Source organism: Musa acuminata, chromosome BXJ2-6 (genome assembly GCF_036884655.1).
Source record: "Musa acuminata AAA Group cultivar baxijiao chromosome BXJ2-6, Cavendish_Baxijiao_AAA, whole genome shotgun sequence".
NCBI classification, from domain to species: domain Eukaryota; kingdom Viridiplantae; phylum Streptophyta; class Magnoliopsida; order Zingiberales; family Musaceae; genus Musa; species Musa acuminata.
The window spans coordinates 40,862,796-40,880,765 of NC_088343.1; the positions used below are offsets into that span (position 1 = coordinate 40,862,796).

The 17,970-nt window shown below is 37.1% G+C and overlaps 3 protein-coding genes across 7 annotated transcripts; 2 read left to right on the plus strand and 1 right to left on the minus strand.

Moving 5' to 3' along the window:
• Positions 1-793: 793 nt before the first annotated feature.
• On the plus strand, positions 794-8,242 carry LOC135615612 (WPP domain-associated protein-like). 3 transcript variants are annotated; one of them, XM_065114383.1, is made up of 6 exons: positions 794-957; positions 2,508-4,800; positions 6,600-6,726; positions 7,109-7,210; positions 7,430-7,502; positions 7,622-8,242. In XM_065114383.1, exons 2-5 carry the CDS (start codon positions 2,858-2,860, stop codon positions 7,493-7,495), a joined length of 2,238 nt encoding a protein of 745 aa, XP_064970455.1. In that variant the 5' UTR covers positions 794-957; positions 2,508-2,857; the 3' UTR covers positions 7,496-7,502; positions 7,622-8,242. The 3 variants fall into 3 exon arrangements, with proteins under 3 accessions (XP_064970455.1, XP_064970456.1, XP_064970457.1); XM_065114384.1 differs by having other exon boundaries at positions 2,515-4,800; XM_065114385.1 differs by having other exon boundaries at positions 864-887.
• Positions 8,243-10,804: 2,562 nt separating this feature from the next.
• LOC103989457 (cold-responsive protein kinase 1-like) lies at positions 10,805-14,735 on the plus strand. 2 transcript variants are annotated; one of them, XM_065114386.1, is made up of 7 exons: positions 10,805-10,884; positions 12,772-12,925; positions 13,050-13,165; positions 13,247-13,457; positions 13,540-13,777; positions 13,937-14,087; positions 14,199-14,735. In XM_065114386.1, the coding sequence occupies exons 2-7, from the start codon at positions 12,850-12,852 to the stop codon at positions 14,565-14,567; spliced, it is 1,161 nt and encodes a 386-aa protein (XP_064970458.1). In that variant the 5' UTR covers positions 10,805-10,884; positions 12,772-12,849; the 3' UTR covers positions 14,568-14,735. The 2 variants fall into 2 exon arrangements, with proteins under 2 accessions (XP_064970458.1, XP_009406579.2); XM_009408304.3 differs by having other exon boundaries at positions 12,777-12,925.
• LOC135615613 (NAC domain-containing protein 21/22-like) lies at positions 14,709-17,041 on the minus strand. 2 transcript variants are annotated; one of them, XM_065114387.1, is made up of 3 exons: positions 16,632-17,041; positions 15,338-15,609; positions 14,709-15,128 (listed from the first exon to the last, which is right to left on the minus strand). In XM_065114387.1, the coding sequence occupies exons 1-3, from the start codon at positions 16,819-16,821 to the stop codon at positions 14,709-14,711; spliced, it is 882 nt and encodes a 293-aa protein (XP_064970459.1). In that variant the 5' UTR covers positions 16,822-17,041. The 2 variants fall into 2 exon arrangements, with proteins under 2 accessions (XP_064970459.1, XP_064970460.1); XM_065114388.1 differs by having other exon boundaries at positions 14,709-15,125; positions 16,632-17,032.
• Positions 17,042-17,970: the final 929 nt, after the last annotated feature.

Consider the following 17,970-nt stretch of genomic DNA (forward strand, 5'->3'; position numbering starts at 1 on the left):
ATCATTCAACTTCTTTATGATATGTTTTTATAATATTATTAAGAATATGAGAGAATTTGGTACGTAATATATAAATTTTTAATTTTTTTATAAAGAATAAATAGTGAAGACATATTTTGATATACAAAGTTTTTATCAATTAAATTAACTATCACCTTTATAATGCATAGTTTTTAGAAAATAAGCAAGTCAAAATATTAGTAATTAGTGTTTTATGGGGAAGATAAATGAAAGAAGTAATAAGTTACTATCATCAGAATCAAAACCACTTGATTTCTATCTCATACTAAAAGAAAACAAAATTTTATATATATCCCTCCTAAATTAGAGATAATATATTTGCTCTTCCAAATATCAAGATCCTCTCTCTATATATTCCATTAACATTCATAAAATTTGAATCAAAATATAATTTTATATTATTATTTTTTAGAATTTCAATTAACAATCAATATATATATATATATGTAATATTTTGAGAAATTATAAATTTCAATATAGCATATATTTGACATATATCCCTTGAAATATTACATTAATTATATATTATTATATCCATTCAAGAAAAACTCAGATAAGTTAATATGCAATTAGTTTGAATTAAAATATGAATATATATATCTAAAATATTCCTAGCATTTTGATAATATCCAATTAGGGGAGGGGCATGAATGTAATTAGGTCAAAGGTAAAATGCCGACTTCTCCGCAACTCAGCTTATGACTGCTTGACCGCCGTCTTATTTTACTGAAGTCTTCATTTCTGGCTTCTTTATCTTAGTGTGTTGGTCTGCTTCCTTTTTGTCCTCTCGTTTCCACTCCTTTCGTCTTCTCTACGTCTCCTTTTCTGAACCCTAAATCTCGGGTGGAGGTACGAGACCGAAAAGGGTACACAGATCCCTCCCATCCCCTCCTTTCGTGCTCCCGAAGCCGTAGCAAAAAATCTTATAAAGTCCAGGTGCCCGTTTTGTTGCTCTTGTTTGGTTACTGGTTTGGCTTGTCATCGACATAAGTGGTGATGCGTTGTTACTGTAGTTGGTTGTGGTGGGGAGCCTGTTGGATTGAGTTTTTGGCCTTGAGTTGTTCTCCGCTTGTGGCTTGCAAAGTTGATGTCTTTGGATGTTGGGGATGTTCTTGGTTCTCGCGAATTACCATCATTGATGGATTTTATTTTGGGATTTTTAGCTTCCGAATTTCACTATATATGTTGAAATTTTCCGCATCAAAGTTTTGTTTATAGTCATCAGTGTTGGTGCGCGCTTAGTTCTTGTGAACTGCCACCAAAGATGGAATTGGTTTCGGGGTTTCGAGCTAAATTTCGCTATTTTACTGGCATTTCACTCCAAGATTTTGTTTTTTTCAATTGAGTTTGGTACGCGTTTATGGAATTAGACCACCGACAATCTTTTGTTCTGTCACTCTTGGAAAATTCTTTTACGCTTGCCCAAAGTAGGACGAAAGGATTTGATTTTTGAGCCGTTTGGTGGGTTTCTTTTTTTTTTTTTTTTCATTTTTTGTTTCTGCATTGGTTAGAATCTATTTTTGCTATGATTTTTTGTTTTTTCCTTTGGATGCAAACCAAAAGTATGCTTGTTGAGGCATTTTTTTTTCAGCGAATCTTTATGTTGCTCTTGCCTCCTCCCGTGTTCTTTCTCTAAACCCAAGTCAACCCTTTGTCACCATCGAACTCAGGCCCCATGCTCTTCGAGCATTGGGTGCACCTCCTTGTCACTGATGTCGCTTTGCTTTGGCACGTCTGAATGCCGTCTATGCAACCGCAACCATCGCCACCTAAACTTTGCCTATTGGTTAGATACTTTGTAATGTCCGAACCCAATACTGACATCCTTCCAACAATTGCCAAGAGTGTTGACTTTCCATCTATGCATAAATCTGTTACTACTTTTGATCGTTTGAAATCAGATTTTGTTGCTATTAAACATTTCTGGAAATTGACTAGAAGACAATAAATAGCAACCAAACATTTTTTGGAATCAGATATTTAGTTTCAACAAATCTTAATCTGCGAATATGATTCTGTTTGTTGATGATAGATTGGGATATTGAGTTTCAAATTTTCTAAATTTGACATTTTATATTGAATTTTACAGATCAAAGGGCAAATCATGTCTGTATTTTTAACCTGCTCGATTTCGACATTAGCACTAAGAAACATTTTTGTTATTTATATATTTTTTTGCATCAAGATGGATTCTTTGATGGCTGTATTTTTTAACCTTCTTGATTTCGATATTAGCACTAAGAAACAATGTCGATATATATGTATATATATATGAATATATATATGTATATATATATATATATATATATATATATATATATATATATATATATATATATATATATATATATATATATATATATATATATATATATATATATATATATATATATATATATATATATATAGCATCAAGATGGGTTCTTTGATGTATAGTTCATTTCTTAATGAGTTTTCAGAGTGGCATGACTGATTTTTACTTTCAGAGTTCAGGTCAAAATGGCAAGTTCCGAGGTCTTGAATGATAAAATTGGGTATACCAGTTGCTAAAGACTTGCTATGAAGTCGCCATTTTTAAGGGAATGGTCACATTGGTGATGACTCAGCATTATATGAAAATTTGTTTCTTGATTGGGATTCCTACTTGGTTGAGCTTTCTGACGGGTTGAGTATCTTAAGAATGGTGAATGATTCAGTCATTTAAGGGAATGATTAATGCCATATCTGAGGAGGCAACTGAATAAATTGCTCCGAAACAAGCAGAGATTGTGGTTTTAAATGAGAAGCTGCAGACTTGTAAGTTTGCTGTAGGTCTAGATCAAACTTTAGAGTGGTGATGAAGAATTTGCTGATGATGGAGGCAGTAGTCGATGACAAACGATCGGATTTACGTAAGAGCTGTTTAAGTGTTAATGGAGATTGCAAATATGATGATAACGTAAATAGGTTAAAGATTATGGTGGAAAATCACATACAGTGCCTGAAGATGGATCTTCAACAACTAAAGGGCTCAGAAATGGTGAGTAGAGAGGATCTTGGTCAGTGCAACATTCCTCATGGAGCAAAAACTATTGAAAATTTTCTAGAAGTAGATCAAAAAGTCGATGTTTTGAAAGACATTTTAGCTGTAGGATTCAAGCAAATTAGTGCTGCAATCTTCTCAAAGGAAAATATGTTAAGTGAACTTCAATGGGAGCACGAGCTTCAAGGAGAAATTAGTTCTATTGTGCTTCAGGATTCTGTTAAACGTCTCCAGGATGAATACGAGACTATGTTGTATCACCAAACTCTTTATATTAAGTATTTAAATAAAAACTGGAAGAAAAAAGCTTCTGAGTTCAGTGCACTGCGTGATGAACTCCATGCTTTATCTGATGAGGTGAGTAATCATGAAAATTTTGAAGATTGGAGCATTGCAAAAAGGAAGGAACATTTTCCTCTGAAGGTATTAGAAAATCACAATTTTCCATCTCAATCTGCGGAAAATGGTACAATGATGGTGGGAACATCTGCAGACTCTGGAGAACATATGTTGGATATTGCTGATCTTCCCCAATTGAAGCACATGAGCAAGGAGGAACTGCTAGCTTATTGTAAAACTGAAATGGCCAACATGAGGAGAAGACATGATTCAGCATTGCAAGAGAAGACAGAGGAATTATTCAGGCTCAAGAGAGAGTTCCTCAAGGAAAAGGGTTCCTCAACTTTTAGGAAAGATAAGGAGTGTGAACATTTAAGGAAAAAGTTACCGGAATTTATTATTAAATTGGATGAGATTCTTGTCGTGAGAGATATGTTTCATCCAATCTATAAGTATGATGATGAGATGCAGAGCTTTAAGTTGAGGATTGATTCCCTGTTTTCTGAAAATAAGCACCTCCAGAATTTGCTTCTTAGGAAGACAAATGAACTAAAGTTTCTGTCAGCACAGTTCTCGGATGCAGTTAGCCAGATCTCACTCAATTCATCTCTGGAGGCAAAGTACTTGAGACAAGTAAAAAAACTGGAAAGTGATATCGAAGATGGAAGGGCAGAAGCTAACTTTAGAGATGCAATATGTAATACTATTTTAAGAGGATTGATTGATGACCATAGACATGCAATGCTAGATACTGAGATTGAGGTCAAATTTTTCATAAAGATCTATAGCACTATGTTCAGAGGGGTGATTTATGATGCTATATCTAGTATGAATCCTGCAATCTTAAAATGTTATGAAGAAAAGATTTCTCTCGAAGCACTGGTTGTAGAGAAGGAGAAGGCATTAACGTCAGAAATTGAAGAGAACCAGAAGTTGAAGAAGGTTGTAGCATCAATTTTATCATCAATAGAAGAAAAGGAAAAGTTAGCTTCAGAAGTTGCATCCACATTAATTCAACAAAAGCAGCAGCTTGATGTTGCTCATCAGGAACTTAACACGCTCAGAGATCAAATAAGCATTCAAGAAGCACAGATTTCAGATAATAAAATGGAATCAAATTTATTGAGGAGCAGATTCAATGGGACCTTACAGAAAATTTATCATTATGAATTGGAGATGGATAAACTTCAAGAGAAACTCAAAGTTGCATCAGATGCATTAAGGGAAGTAGAAAAGCAGAAACTCATGCTTCTTGGTGTTATCGAGGATAGGCAGAGGACACTATCATCATCCTTCGACAAGGACAAAGAGCAAGTAAAGCAGTTGAAGTCTATCACTGTTTCTATGATGGAATTATCTAAATGTTTTACAGATTTAGGTAGTCAGTTGATGAAGAGCACTAATAGAAATGAATCTAGGTGTGTATTCTGTTTTTCTTGATACATGTCTTTTATCTGTTTTTAAGTGATGATTTTTGTAATTCCTTTCTCTAGACTAGAACATAAGTTTCTATCCTTGGTCGTATTTTATTAGTGCTTTTCTTTGATGTAAGAGTTCTGTTTGTTTTACCATGCTCATTGGTAGCCAGTTACTGAAACACCTAGATATCCTTCTGTTTGTTTTACCATGCTCATTGGTCGTCAGTTACTGAAACACCTAGATTTCCTTCTTTTTCCTGAAAAGTTGGATGCTCTCTCTCTCTCTCTCTCTCTCTCTCTCTCCAAGTGGCTAATGCACTTTTAGTTAGATTGATGAATCATTTTGATCTTTTTTTTTCTTTTGTTCCGTACACATAAGCATAACTTTGAATGATTTATTAATTTTTTTGCACATCAAATAACTTAGTTTTGAATCATGTTTGAGGTGTACCTAACAAGTGTTGTTGGAGATGTATCTACCGAAAGTTTCTATGGTTGGAAACATGTAGCACATCCCTCAAAGGTAAAACCAGTATTATGGTGCTAGCCCTATCAAGCATGTATATGGTGTGGCAGAATACATCCAGTATGTGCCAGGGCATTGTCAGGTCGGCACAAACATAAAACAACATTTTACTACCTGAATTAAATCTTAAGTGTTTGAAACTCTAGCAATCAAATTTTTGTTTGCAGCTTATATATTAGTTCACATAATGGTGAGAAACACTAAACATTTGTCCTTAAACGAATGCATGAAATTGAGTATATAAGTTCCAGGGCATTGTCAGGTCAGTACAGACGTGGCAAGCAACACTTTACTACCTGAATTAAATTTTAGTGTCTGAAACTCTAGCAATCAAATTTTTGTTTGCGGCTTATATGTAAGTTCACATGACAGTGAGAAACACTTAAACATTTGTCCTTAAACGAATGCATTTGCTTTTCTAATCGAGTATGTAATGCACAACTGAATGACTATTGGCATGACTGCATTTTATGTCAGTTAACCCTTGCACTTGTCTGCACACAGACATTCACCTATAAAGATGACTGGTTCACTTTAAATAAAATCATTGCTAGGAAACTTTATTATTCATATTACTTATATGTACTTATTTCTTGCTTTTAAAATGATGCACATGCATGTCTAAAGTAGCATATAATTTGCAATTGAATGCTAACCTAACCTGCATGATATTGTTGCACATTTGTGTACACAGCACACACACACACACACGCATCATATATATATATATATATATATATATATATATATATATATATATATATATAGACACACACGAACATACACACACATCTATTCTAAAATGGACTTGCAATATTATGGCATGATAACCATTGCAGTGCAATTTCTATATCTGCCTAATGTAGAAAACATTAGAAAAGGGGTGTACCAGTGCACGATGCTCCCATCAATGCCTAATATAGAAATGCATGTAACTTATCAGCAGCTCAGATGTTAACATTTTGATATAGGCAATTAAGATGTTCTCATGTTCAAATTACTGCTCATAGGCCTTGCATGAATTTTTGCCCTCAGTATACTTGTTTAAGCTGTTGATAGAATGGACTCTGTTGTGTACATCTTTCATAGTGTCTTGACTTTAAATCTTGGATTTTATATATATGCAGAAACATCTTTCTATTACTGAATATTTTAAAGTTTTAAACCAATCAATCCTTGTGCAATTTGATATCTAGACTTCCAGCTATGAACATCATATCTTTCTGTGTCTTTGAATTTCACTAAATGTCCTCTTGTCGTTTATTCTCCACAGGTTGAAGGTCTTGAGTCATCAGTTGAATTCACTGGTGCAACTGGCTAGCCAAAAGAAGAAGAAGTGTTTCTGGTACAAAAATATGCTTGATGTCAGATGCTCTGACCTGCAGAAGGCTGAAGCCGAGGTATATGTTTACAAACATATCATCAATTGATGATTTTGGACAATCTTTATTGATGAAATCACCATAATTAGTGAGTTGTATTCTATGTTTTTGTGGTTGCGTTGAATATTGATCTGGCGTTTGTTACTTCCACATTCAAATTTTCTGGTGGAAGGGCATGCTTGTGGAAAAGAGAGTTAGCATATAAATGTTGAAAACTGACAAACATTAGATGTATGAAATTAAGAGGACGAGCAGAATCGCAAACATTTAATTATATTATTTAATTCACAATGCAAACTTCTGATGTACCTAGAAATCTAGATTTTTTTGCTTATGATCTATGTATACACTTCTCATTTTATGTAACCAGCTAGCTTTTTGATCCTTTATTCTGGCTCAGGTTGATCTTCTTGGTGATGAGGTTGAGGCTCTTGTTGGGCTTCTTGGAAAGATATACTTAGCACTTGATCATTACTCTCCAGTATTGCAACACTATCCAGGAGTAAGATGGTTTGCCTGCGACTTACTATTATTGTGCCCTTTTTTTTCCAGCAAGTTCTGTTTGAACGCATTGAGAAACTTAGTGGGTCATATTGTTTACACCATGTCTTTCAAGTCTGATGCATCTTTTATTTGCCTATGATTTATAATTTGCTTCATGATATTTTTTTGTTTTGACATTTTCTTATGCTGATTGTAAGTATCGTTTTTGTTCTGACAGGTAGTGGAGATCCTAAAATTGGTTCAAAGAGAACTAATTGGTGAAAATGATCATAATTTTTTGTAACCACCAGGTAAATTGAAAATTAATCTAATACAATATATGTTATGTTACATAAAAGTTTTTCTTTTTGTACTTTGAAGCATATAGTCTTATGAACACTTCCTTTTTCCTTTTCTCTTTTCCAACTAGTTTTCAACAAGATGTCTGTGTGCCATTGAAGTGTACTTGGGGTTAGCTTGAAGCACTCATTGCCTTGAAAAAAATTAGAACAGCCAAAGATGAAGCTGAGGGACTCAGTTGACTCCTGGTGGTTGCTTTGACCAATGTTTTTTTGTCTTGGAGCATCTTCAGGTGTTTTCATCATGATTATTATCTTGATCTTCTGCAAATATTGCAAAGAAAAGGAGACACTGCTGATTGGTCGCCTTCCACCTGTAAGTTGATACACTTGGAACGCACAGTGCAAGCTCAACAAGGTAGAATGTATATATGGTAGCATGTAGTCTCTGCTCTTTGATGCAAGTATTGCTTGTTCGCGTCAACCACATATGTAAACAGATAGTGACTAACTCATCTTTAGTTGTCCATCTTCCCATAGTTTCTTCAGTGGAGTAATATGCTGTGAAAGCTTAGTTTTTGTATCTGATAACAGTACATGGAAAATAGTAAATATGAGGTGATGGCTGGCCGAAAATATAAGGTCATTGTGTCGTAGTCTTTAGTTCAATTTATTGCATCAAGAATGTATTATTATTTTTTATGGTGACAAATAATTCGGCAACAGTCAACAAATAGCGTTGCAATTGATTATCTTGTGCTGCATTTTGTAGTCGTAACATGTAAAGATTCAGAATTGATCTGAACTATGATCAAAGCTTCTGTTGTGTGTATGTATGCATCAGTTTGCAGATTGTTTTCCTTTGGTCGGTGTGTCGTAGATATCTCACTCAGGTATGAATCTGGATCATACACACTGTTTCATGAGCCATTATTACTTCTGTATGTATGTGCTGTCCTAAGATGTAATTCAGACCTCTTGCGTAGGTATGATCGGAAAATCGTCCGAAGATGCAACCCGTATCGTTCACCTGCGAACGCTGGAAAAAGGATGAAGCAGATGGAAACCGAGTAGAAACTCTATAACAGAAATACTCTTCCAACAGTTTTGATTGGACTAGAGAACAAGTTTTATGCAAAGGCATTGTATAGCAAAATGGCATGTGTAGATGCTGAATGCAAGGGGAGAAGAGGAAGAGGCAGAATATATTTTGAATATGTAAAATTCATGCAATTAGCTTGATAAATCTACATAAATGGGAAAAGACAATTAAGAAGAGTTTTTGTTAGTGAAGATTTCTTAGGAAGTTTATCGCAAGACTTATAAATTCTCAGGAAGTTTATCACAAAAAGAAAATAAGGGAAAAGACAAGAAACAAGTGACTTATTAATGTAAATCCACTTGGCTTTCAAGCTTACAACAACAAAGACATTCAATTCATCATCATTGCATCAGAGGAGCTAAAGGGGGTTGAGTAAAAAACACAAGATGTCATGAAGAAACATTTCCAGTTTTATCAGTTCTGATGTAATTTGACTGGGAAAGCTAAGAAGATTTGGCCATAAGGTAAGGAAATTAGCTCACCAGATCCCACTAGAGTTCAGAAAATTATGTTGATGGAACCAAGTCAACACTGCCCAATTCACTTCTGTTCTTATGGAAGCACAGTGTTGGCTTTTCACAAAAGGAGTTATCTATTGCATTTAACAATCACATTGCTTATCTTCATGAGGAGTATGACATTTATTGGTAATTGGTCTCAACCCATAGTCAATATAGTACAATATAATTGATTTGGATTTAGCTGCTAGTGACCCGATAGAATATTTCTTTGACATAAAGAATTGATGATAGAGAATATTTGTATTCTTCTAGTGATTAAAAGGCCAAAGGCAAATATTTCCGCATCACAAAGCAAACTATATATACATCAAGAGCACATAGGCATATTATGAACACCCACACCACACATCATCAATGATTGCCAATGTGAAAACCTCAGTAGAATTATTGGCCTTCAAATATCATCACAAACAAAAGGGAAGTCCTCTTCAAAGTGCACCTTTCGGAAATAAATCAGATGGAGACAAATATCAGCCGAAATATGTAAATACTTTCACATCTAAGTTTCTATTTGATGGATCAATTTTGATAAGACATCTCTAAATGAGTAATTTCTTTTCAACATTTTGACCATTGAAATTTATGTTCTTATTAAGGATATTATTTATTTGATCTGAATCCAAATTGATAAAGCAAATATGAATCCTTAATAATTATTTTGAGTCCGATCAGATCTTATGACCATTAGATTTGAATTACATATCCTTTTAATATATATTTTTAGAGAGAGATCATTTTCAACATCATATAATCAAATGAATTATTTTTTATTTTTTTTCTTGTGCTTGTCATTATACATATTAATAAAACTTAGATTCAATATACTGCGACGTAAAGAACTTGATTTGGTTTGAAAATGATATACAATATCTCCGAGCTCATTTGAACTCTCCAAATTAACTTAAGTATCAAAGAGATATTAGTTTAGTTAAAAATATTCTCGATTTAATTTTACAAACTCGATATCTTCATGAGAATTAAAATTTACATTAACACCGACACAGAACGAATCTCTAGTGGTTCTAAAATTGCTTTCAACTGAACAATAAGAAACCACAGTAACAGTTGTCGGCAAAAACTTTGCTGTCTCTCAGTGACGTTTCATATGGAGAAGAACATGTGGTGGTGATCTTTGATCAAGCGAGATAGGTGTCAAATGTCAACCAAAGGGTATTGAGTTTGCGGCGCGATGGTCAAAAGGCCCTTCAAAGACGACATGAAGCATTAATGGGACGGTGGGAGAGGACAATTTCTTCTTTCTTATTGACCACCAATTCACCCATACATGAAATGTATTGGATATTTTTCGATTGCGGAGACTCACAATCAAGTGGTTGAAAATAACAAAAGGTCAAAATCACAATGGTCAATTATGACTTCATTTTCTTCTCATTGAAAATAATTAATTTTCAAGATGTTATGACGGAAAATTACGTAAGTTCAGACGAAATTAGGTGTCATAGAAATCAGAATCCAAAATCTTAATACTTGATTAGAGTAATAATTAAAAGTTCTATCACTAAGAGCTTCTCTGTAATTAGACCACAGCAGAGAGGGTCGTACGCAATTACCCATAAAAACAACTTAAGAAACAGGACCAAAAGTCAAAGTCAAAGGGTAGACTTCGAACATCGTAGTGTTTTCCCTATGTTTTCTGGAATATAACCTTCGTGTTCATAATAGCCACGCTTGGAGTCGGTCTCTCGCTCGGCCTTGCAGAAGTAGCATGCTGCTGTTCTCCTCTCACTCTCTTCAGCCTTGCAAGACATCCGTAGGCATCATATCCTTCATCCTTCTTCGTCCATAAGTCCCTTCTGGGTTTCTTTTGTTCCTGTTGCTGTGTGTGTTGGAATTCACCGTCATGAACTGAGCTCCTCAGTTCTTTTGTTTGGTTCAGTGTGTGCTTGCATGTCATCTGTTGCGAAGAGCTTGATGTTACTCGATCCGAGTTCTTCTTTTCCATGCTGTTTTGCCTATAGAAAGATAAAAAGCCTGTCGGTTTTTGGATCTGATTTTATCTCTGACTTGTTTACTCATCAAGCTTGATTTAGTTGCAGCTTTGTTTCTCTTCGATTGATGTTAATTCTTTGATAAGATTAGTTTATATTGAATTATAATTAGAGGCATAAAGCAAATGTTCTTTCACTACTTGTATTTAGTGTTTCCTTTGTGGATGTCAATGGTGCTGCTCATTATCTTACTGCAGCAGCTCTAGAAATGGTGTATTTGCCATCGACCGTGTCGACTTCAAGAAAATGAACTGAATCCTGCTCATGTACAACATAATTCATTGATTGCTCAACCTCACCTCATTCGGAAAGTGGGCCTCGACAGATTTATTTCTCTACCATCCGCCATAATTTAAGCTGTCCTTGTGGCCTTAGCTATCTTCCATGGCATTATTGAACTGTAGTGTTCCTCGTCGGTGACCACCTCCGAGTGGAGCCTAGCTTTTGTTGTTTGTCTTCCCCTTGAGAGTTGTATTGGGATTCTTGCCTTTCAAGTCTACTAGTGGCTGTGTTGGAAAGAAACCAGAAGAAATGAAGGATTAAAGCGAAAATCTATAAAAGTTGAAGTGCAGATTAGGTTCCAATTTTAGTGGGTTTAATGCATGCTTAACAGTCAGGACTACTGTCTAATCGATTACAGTGATGAAGTGTGGCTTTGCTTCTGGTTGGGTAATACTTTGTTCATGAGACTGTTTCATGGAATATAGGTAATTGTATTATGTCAAAGAGAGCTATCTAATTAGTTTTTCTTTCTTTGACTTTGTACTCTCATTTGCTGGTTACTAGCTCTGCTGGTGTTGCTCCCTTGTCCAGTGTTCATACAAGATAATTTAGATATACTCATAAACACTGCCGCATTCTCTAGTACTGTGAGACATGATAAACTTACAGTTTCTCTTTGCTTGATTTTTCTGTTCAATTCGATCTCTCATTGGCATTCATAAAATCTGCATCCTGATTGTTCTTGTATCTCAAGAAGCAACCCTGTCTTGCATACCTTTCTTCTATTGAAAGGAGGAAAACAAGTATCCTCTTGGGTGCTATCTAGTTAAGAAGTTACCAAGCATTGCAGCTCTAATCTATAACAAAAGGAAAGGTATCTTTTTCATCAATAAGAATGAAGTAAAGTAAGATCCAAAAGTCAAAGTTATGTTTGATCTGCCAGCAGAATGTCATCTTACCACAAGTTATTTTGTCCCAGCAGCTACTATCACCTATCACAATGACATAGTTATCTTTGTGGCTGATAGACTATGAATCTCTGGTGTTAATGTAATACCCTCAATTAGTCTCACATAGGAAGTGGACAAAGATTAATATTGACTTCTAAAGGCCTAATGAGTGTACTATGATAATTTTAGTTTAAGCATTTTGATTAGTGATTTAGACCAAACAGAAATAGGCCAATTAGCTCATCAAATTCAGGATCGTGACATTTGATACCGAAGTTATAGACTAGTGGAGCCACCATTAGGCATAACCCCGAAAGTCTAATCTATCTTTGAGAGACGTAACAATTTGAAGATAAAGATAAAGAACTTGCTATGAGAATTAATTGTGCTGAGTATAATACTTTATTTCAATTCAGTTTATTTTATAAAGCATAATAATGTGTTCTGATTCCCCTTTTTTTTTTGTTTCCATTCTAGTACAGGAAAATTGTTGGCTCGCATTTGCAGCGATTTCTCACTTACTAGAATCAAAAGATTGATCACTGGTCGGATCGCATGTTCATGACTTGCTTATCTTTCTTGTTCAAAAGGAGGAATACATCACGGCAGCAAGCCATTACAAATTTTGGAGGTAAATGAATTAATAGTTGGGACTCATCAATAGCTTTCGGAGTCGACTGTATCTTCTGAGTGCCATATGCCATTTATAAGTTAATGTATCTTCTGAAATATAAAAAGCATGATTTTGATCACAGATATTCCTGGAATGGAATATATGATAATCTATTCTTACAAGGAATTGAGCAGTGCCACGGAAGATTTTAGCCCTGGTAATAAAATTGGTGAGGGTGGTTTTGGTTCTGTTTACAAGGTATTGTTCTCAATCTGATGTCAGTCAACCAAGATGTATGATATCACTGGATCATTCATTACATTTATGATTCATCTGTAGGGGAAGCTTAAGGATGGAAGAGTTGTTGCCATAAAGGTGCTCTCATCAAAGTCAAAACAAGGAGTCAGGGAGTTCTTGAATGAAATCAAAGTTGTCTCCAGCATTGCGCATGAAAACCTGGTGAGGCTGTATGGGTGCTGTGTGGAGGGAGATAACAGGATTCTGGTCTACGATTATCTTGAGAACAACAGCCTTGCACACACACTTCTTGGTAACATCAAACACCATGCCGGATAAATCTTCACTGAATGCTACTAATCATCATTCTGCTTCTTGTTGTCTATTCTCATCAGGTGGGGGTCACAGTAACATACAATTCAGCTGGGAGACTCGATCCAGGATCTGCATTGGTGTGGCTCGAGGTCTTGCTTTCCTTCACGAGGAAGTTCGACCTCGTATTGTGCATAGAGATATAAAGGCAAGCAATGTTCTTCTTGACAGCCATCTCACTCCGAAGATCTCTGACTTCGGATTGGCGAAGCTTCTGCCACCAAATACGACGCATGTCAGCACTCGGGTTGCTGGCACGATGTGAGCTCAACATCTGATGCACTGATTCTGCCGTCTCTGTATTTTTCAAGCAGTTTAATTTCTTTTTTTTTCCCTTCGTTTTCATACTGTTCTGCTTTGAGTTTTAGTGATGTAAGACCGAATTAAATCCATTGTGTCCAATTCTGCTCATGTTTGCAGAGGTTACTTAGCACCTGAGTATGCCATACATGGGCAGTTGACAAGGAGGGCAGATACATACAGCTTCGGTGTTCTTCTCTTGGAAATAGTTACTGGCAGATGTAACACGAACACAAGATTGCCTTGCGAGGATCAGTTTCTCCTTGAAAGGGTAAGCAACAGGTGTTTGTGACTCACTCGATCAGAATAAGCATCACTGCATTTTTTTTCGTCGGTTTGCCTGCTCTTGCAATCTATTTGGAGAGGTTCATATATCTTGCAGACATGGGGACTTTACGAGCGCGGCGAGGTGTTGAGCATTGTGGACGCATCTCTAGGAGACGATTTTGATGCTGAGGAGGCGTGCAGGTTCATTAAGATTGCCCTCGTGTGCACGCAAGACGCACCGAGGCTTCGTCCCTCCATGCCCGCGGTCGTACGGATGCTGAGAGGAGAAAGCAACGTGAGGATGGAGATCACCAAACCCGGCCTGATCACAGACCTCATGGACCTCAAAGTGAGACGTCAGAGGGATGCCGGTGAACCTGATGCATCACCTGTTGTGTTCACAACGCTCCACGGCTCGCCGTCGTCGTCGTCGGGGAACGCAACGGCAATCATGTCCTCCTCCACGGCAGCTGAGCTCGCCTGAGGCAGCACGTTTCGAAATGATCATCGAGCTTATTCCACCATTAAAAAGAACTCCCCATTATGGGGAATAGAAAAATTATAACTGGACATGTCTTTAGTGAGTGATATAAATAGGAGGCATCTTCTTGTTCCAATTGCTCATCTAATCTAAAAATGGATTCCGAGTTGATGGCAGACCACTCTGTGACAAGCAACCGTCCAAGCTCCCTTCAGCCAAACTTGGTACCACCTCTCCCTCTGGATCACCCTCCAGCTTGGTGCGCTGGTAAAGAACTGGATTGAGGGAAGGCAAGTATCTTGTTAGGGTAATGCCCCTCTCCATTGCGGGTAGCCATGGATCCAAGTTTGGGCACTGAGATGTGTGGCTTTGAGTTGTGTTGGAGAAGCAGGTCACCTGCTCAGACCCCTCCAAGTTGACTGGGGTTTGGCCAGAGCTGATGCGGTTGCCCATCACAACGGGGAGCGATTGGGGGCTTGAATCGTCAAGGCTTGTCTCCATGCTTGCGTCGGTGGAGATCCCTCTGCTTTTGCAGCAGACTCTGCAGAGGACCCAATCTTCCTGCTTCCACATAAAAGAAGTGTCATGTCCACGTGATGGAAGGACTGACAGAAACACCAAAAATCTAAAAGCTTCTTCACGACTCCTCCATGGATGATCGTATATATATATATATATAGAGAGAGAGAGAGAGAGAGAGAGAAGATTCGCAGAAGAGACGACTATGCTCACTGCAGCAAAGTTAATCGAGTTGAGATCATGAAGGATGATACCATGAAGGGAAATGTTGGAGTTGCAGCAGATCCTTCCATGCGGTATTCATGCATGACCCAATCTGTCTTGCGTCCCTTGGGAGCTCTTCCTTGATAGAAAACCAAAGTCTTCCTAGTCCCAACCAGCAATCCCTTCCGAGTGACTGACCTATCCTTTCCTGTGGCCTTCCAGTAGCCTGACATGGTCGCCCGGTTGGTTCGCTGCCCCGTCGCGTACTTCCGATCCCGAAGACTGAAGAAGTACCACTCCTTGCCCCCAACACTCGCAGTATCTGATCATGAAATGAAGAACCATTTGAGTCGCGATGCAACTTCAGTTCATGTTCGGCGAAAAAAATGAACCAGCTGCTGGTCACTGACTGATCTTATAATAAGAACAAATGTAGTGAATTGCATTTGGTCTGAGGAAGCTGAAGTGCTAAAGCAGGGTTATCATCAGGTAGAGAAACAAGAGAGCTAAAGCTATGTCAAGTAACTGGTGACATACGGCAAACACGCCATGGCTTTCTTAGCATCATCAGTCGGCCTAACTCCATGATGGAGATAACTCATCATGGTGATCCTACAGCAACAGGAAGGTGTCGATCTAATGTTGTGAATCTATCGATGTCCTAAGGGAGAATTCTTTGAGCTAAAAACCAAATCATGCAGCAGGATAACTTCAGATATCAAGCAATTCCTCTTTCCTTCTTGCAAGTGGAGATTTTGATTGGCAGAGTCGAGATATGGAAAGGAGGGACAGTCTTCCTGTTTAAAAAAGCTTCGATTCAATCTCATGTCAATATGGGCAGAAAGAATGATTAATCCACAACAATTGGGTGATCGATAGTGGAAGATTAAAAGTAGGGGAAAGGTTGGAACGGGAACAACTTTCCTTTACTGGTAAAGCTAGAAAGGACAGGCATGGAGATGAAGCTGAAGGCAGGATAGAGTTGGAAAGAGAAGTGCACATTTTTTGTGGTTTAGTTCACAAGCTTTTCATGAAATAATTGAGATGTTAATTTGATTTGCCTACAAAGATCAAGCACATACAGCTCCTGCCTAACTTCTCCATGTAAAAGGGAATCATGCAGTGCATGTCATCTCAAGTGCTCAAGAAGAATCTAATCAAGTATGCACGGTATCTTTTACAGAATGGGAAGAAGGGGAGTGCAAGAACGACTCAGAAGATTGGTGTGAGGCCGGCAGCCAGTGAAGACAAGACTCGGTGGCTTGTGTAAGAACATTAATCTAAAGACACGATTGTGGATGATGGCATGGTGTTGAAGAGGTGAGTGACAGTGGGCTCACTCACCAGGGAGATCCCATGGCTCACACTTGTTGAGATCGACATCCACCATGGCAGGACGGCCATGGAAGCTCCTGCCGCCGACCTTCGCCGCAAGGTAGTCGCAGATGAGCTCGTCGTCCCTGGGCTGGAACCTGAAGCCTGGCGGCAGCTTCGCCTCCACCATGCTCAACATGGTGTTGATGAGAGAGCACATCAACCAGGGGGATTATGCGTCTATGGTATTAATAAGAAAACCAAGCCAACTTTTGAAAGAGAGAGAGAGAGAGAGAGAGAGAGCACGTCCAGTCCATCTCTCTGGCCTCCCATCATCCATCCCCATCCTGCATAACCAATCACGACAGACGACACACACTCGACAGAAGACGGGATGAATCCAACAACAACATGCTGGAAAACAAGCTTCATTTTTTCGGATCAGACGGCTGCAGACAAACAAAAGACTGTCCATATCAGCTGGTCTGAGATCAGTTCTTGTAGGATCAAGGGAGAAACAGACCTTAGTCAATATCACTGGAAAAACACTTCTCCCACAGAAATAAAAGTCAATGCCTGATCAGATTTCAATTAATCTTTTTCAAACGCCATTAGTTTGGGTAGAATCGGATTTCAATTAATCTTTAATTTTGACTTGTATCTCATAACTATTTTCAAACATTACTTTTGATTTTGGAGAGACAACGATTGTGTTTGATTGATACTATTCATCTCATCCAGAACATCCTGTAGCATTGTTTTACTATTCAAATGATATTAGATATCTATTAATAGCAAACAAAGATGAATGAAATGAAAAGGTAGTCATATAAAACTAAACATTGATTTAAAACAATAGTATCAAAGATATAGCAACTACTGCAACATTAACAAAATTTTAAGCTACCATAGGATAACAGTTGATATCACCATTATATGCTCACCCTGTAGACTTTAATAGTTTTTAGATGTCATTGTTTATGAAACCACTCAACTCTCATATAGAAAAAAATATATATATATATAGCAAGGCTTCAACAATATAGTACAGCGAAGGCTTCAACAATATAGCAAAGCCTACGACGATGCGCTTTAACTATATAGTGATAAAAGATTATCCTAAATTAAGCGATTCATGTGATTCAAAAATTATTTAAGTTAAAATCTAAGAGATTTTCATTGAAGTGAGAAAAAAATAAAAATGAATAGGAGACATCTTCATCTGATTAAAAAAATAATAATAAAAGTGTTTTTACGATAAAATGTCCAACTTCTATATATAAAAATATATTTATTACATAGACGACAGCGATTGAATTAGCTTTCATCTTGGACCGCAGCATGTACATCTAAGACGTACAGCTGTCCT

Coding starts and splice junctions, on each gene's coding strand:
- LOC135615613 (XM_065114387.1), bottom strand. CDS start 16,821: ATGTGCTCTCTCATCAACACCATGTTGAGCATGGTGGAGGCGAAGCTG. Junction 15,610..16,631: donor TGAGCCATGGGATCTCCCTG/GTGAGTGAGCCC, acceptor TTTCATGATCAG/ATACTGCGAGTGTTGGGGGC. Junction 15,129..15,337: donor CTCCAACATTTCCCTTCATG/GTATCATCCTTC, acceptor TTTATGTGGAAG/CAGGAAGATTGGGTCCTCTG.
- LOC135615612 (XM_065114383.1), top strand. CDS start 2,858: ATGAAGAATTTGCTGATGATGGAGGCAGTAGTCGATGACAAACGATCG. Junction 4,801..6,599: donor ACTAATAGAAATGAATCTAG/GTGTGTATTCTG, acceptor TATTCTCCACAG/GTTGAAGGTCTTGAGTCATC. Junction 7,211..7,429: donor TATTGCAACACTATCCAGGA/GTAAGATGGTTT, acceptor TTGTTCTGACAG/GTAGTGGAGATCCTAAAATT.
- LOC103989457 (XM_065114386.1), top strand. CDS start 12,850: ATGTTCATGACTTGCTTATCTTTCTTGTTCAAAAGGAGGAATACATCA. Junction 12,926..13,049: donor AGCCATTACAAATTTTGGAG/GTAAATGAATTA, acceptor TTTTGATCACAG/ATATTCCTGGAATGGAATAT. Junction 13,166..13,246: donor GTTTTGGTTCTGTTTACAAG/GTATTGTTCTCA, acceptor ATTCATCTGTAG/GGGAAGCTTAAGGATGGAAG.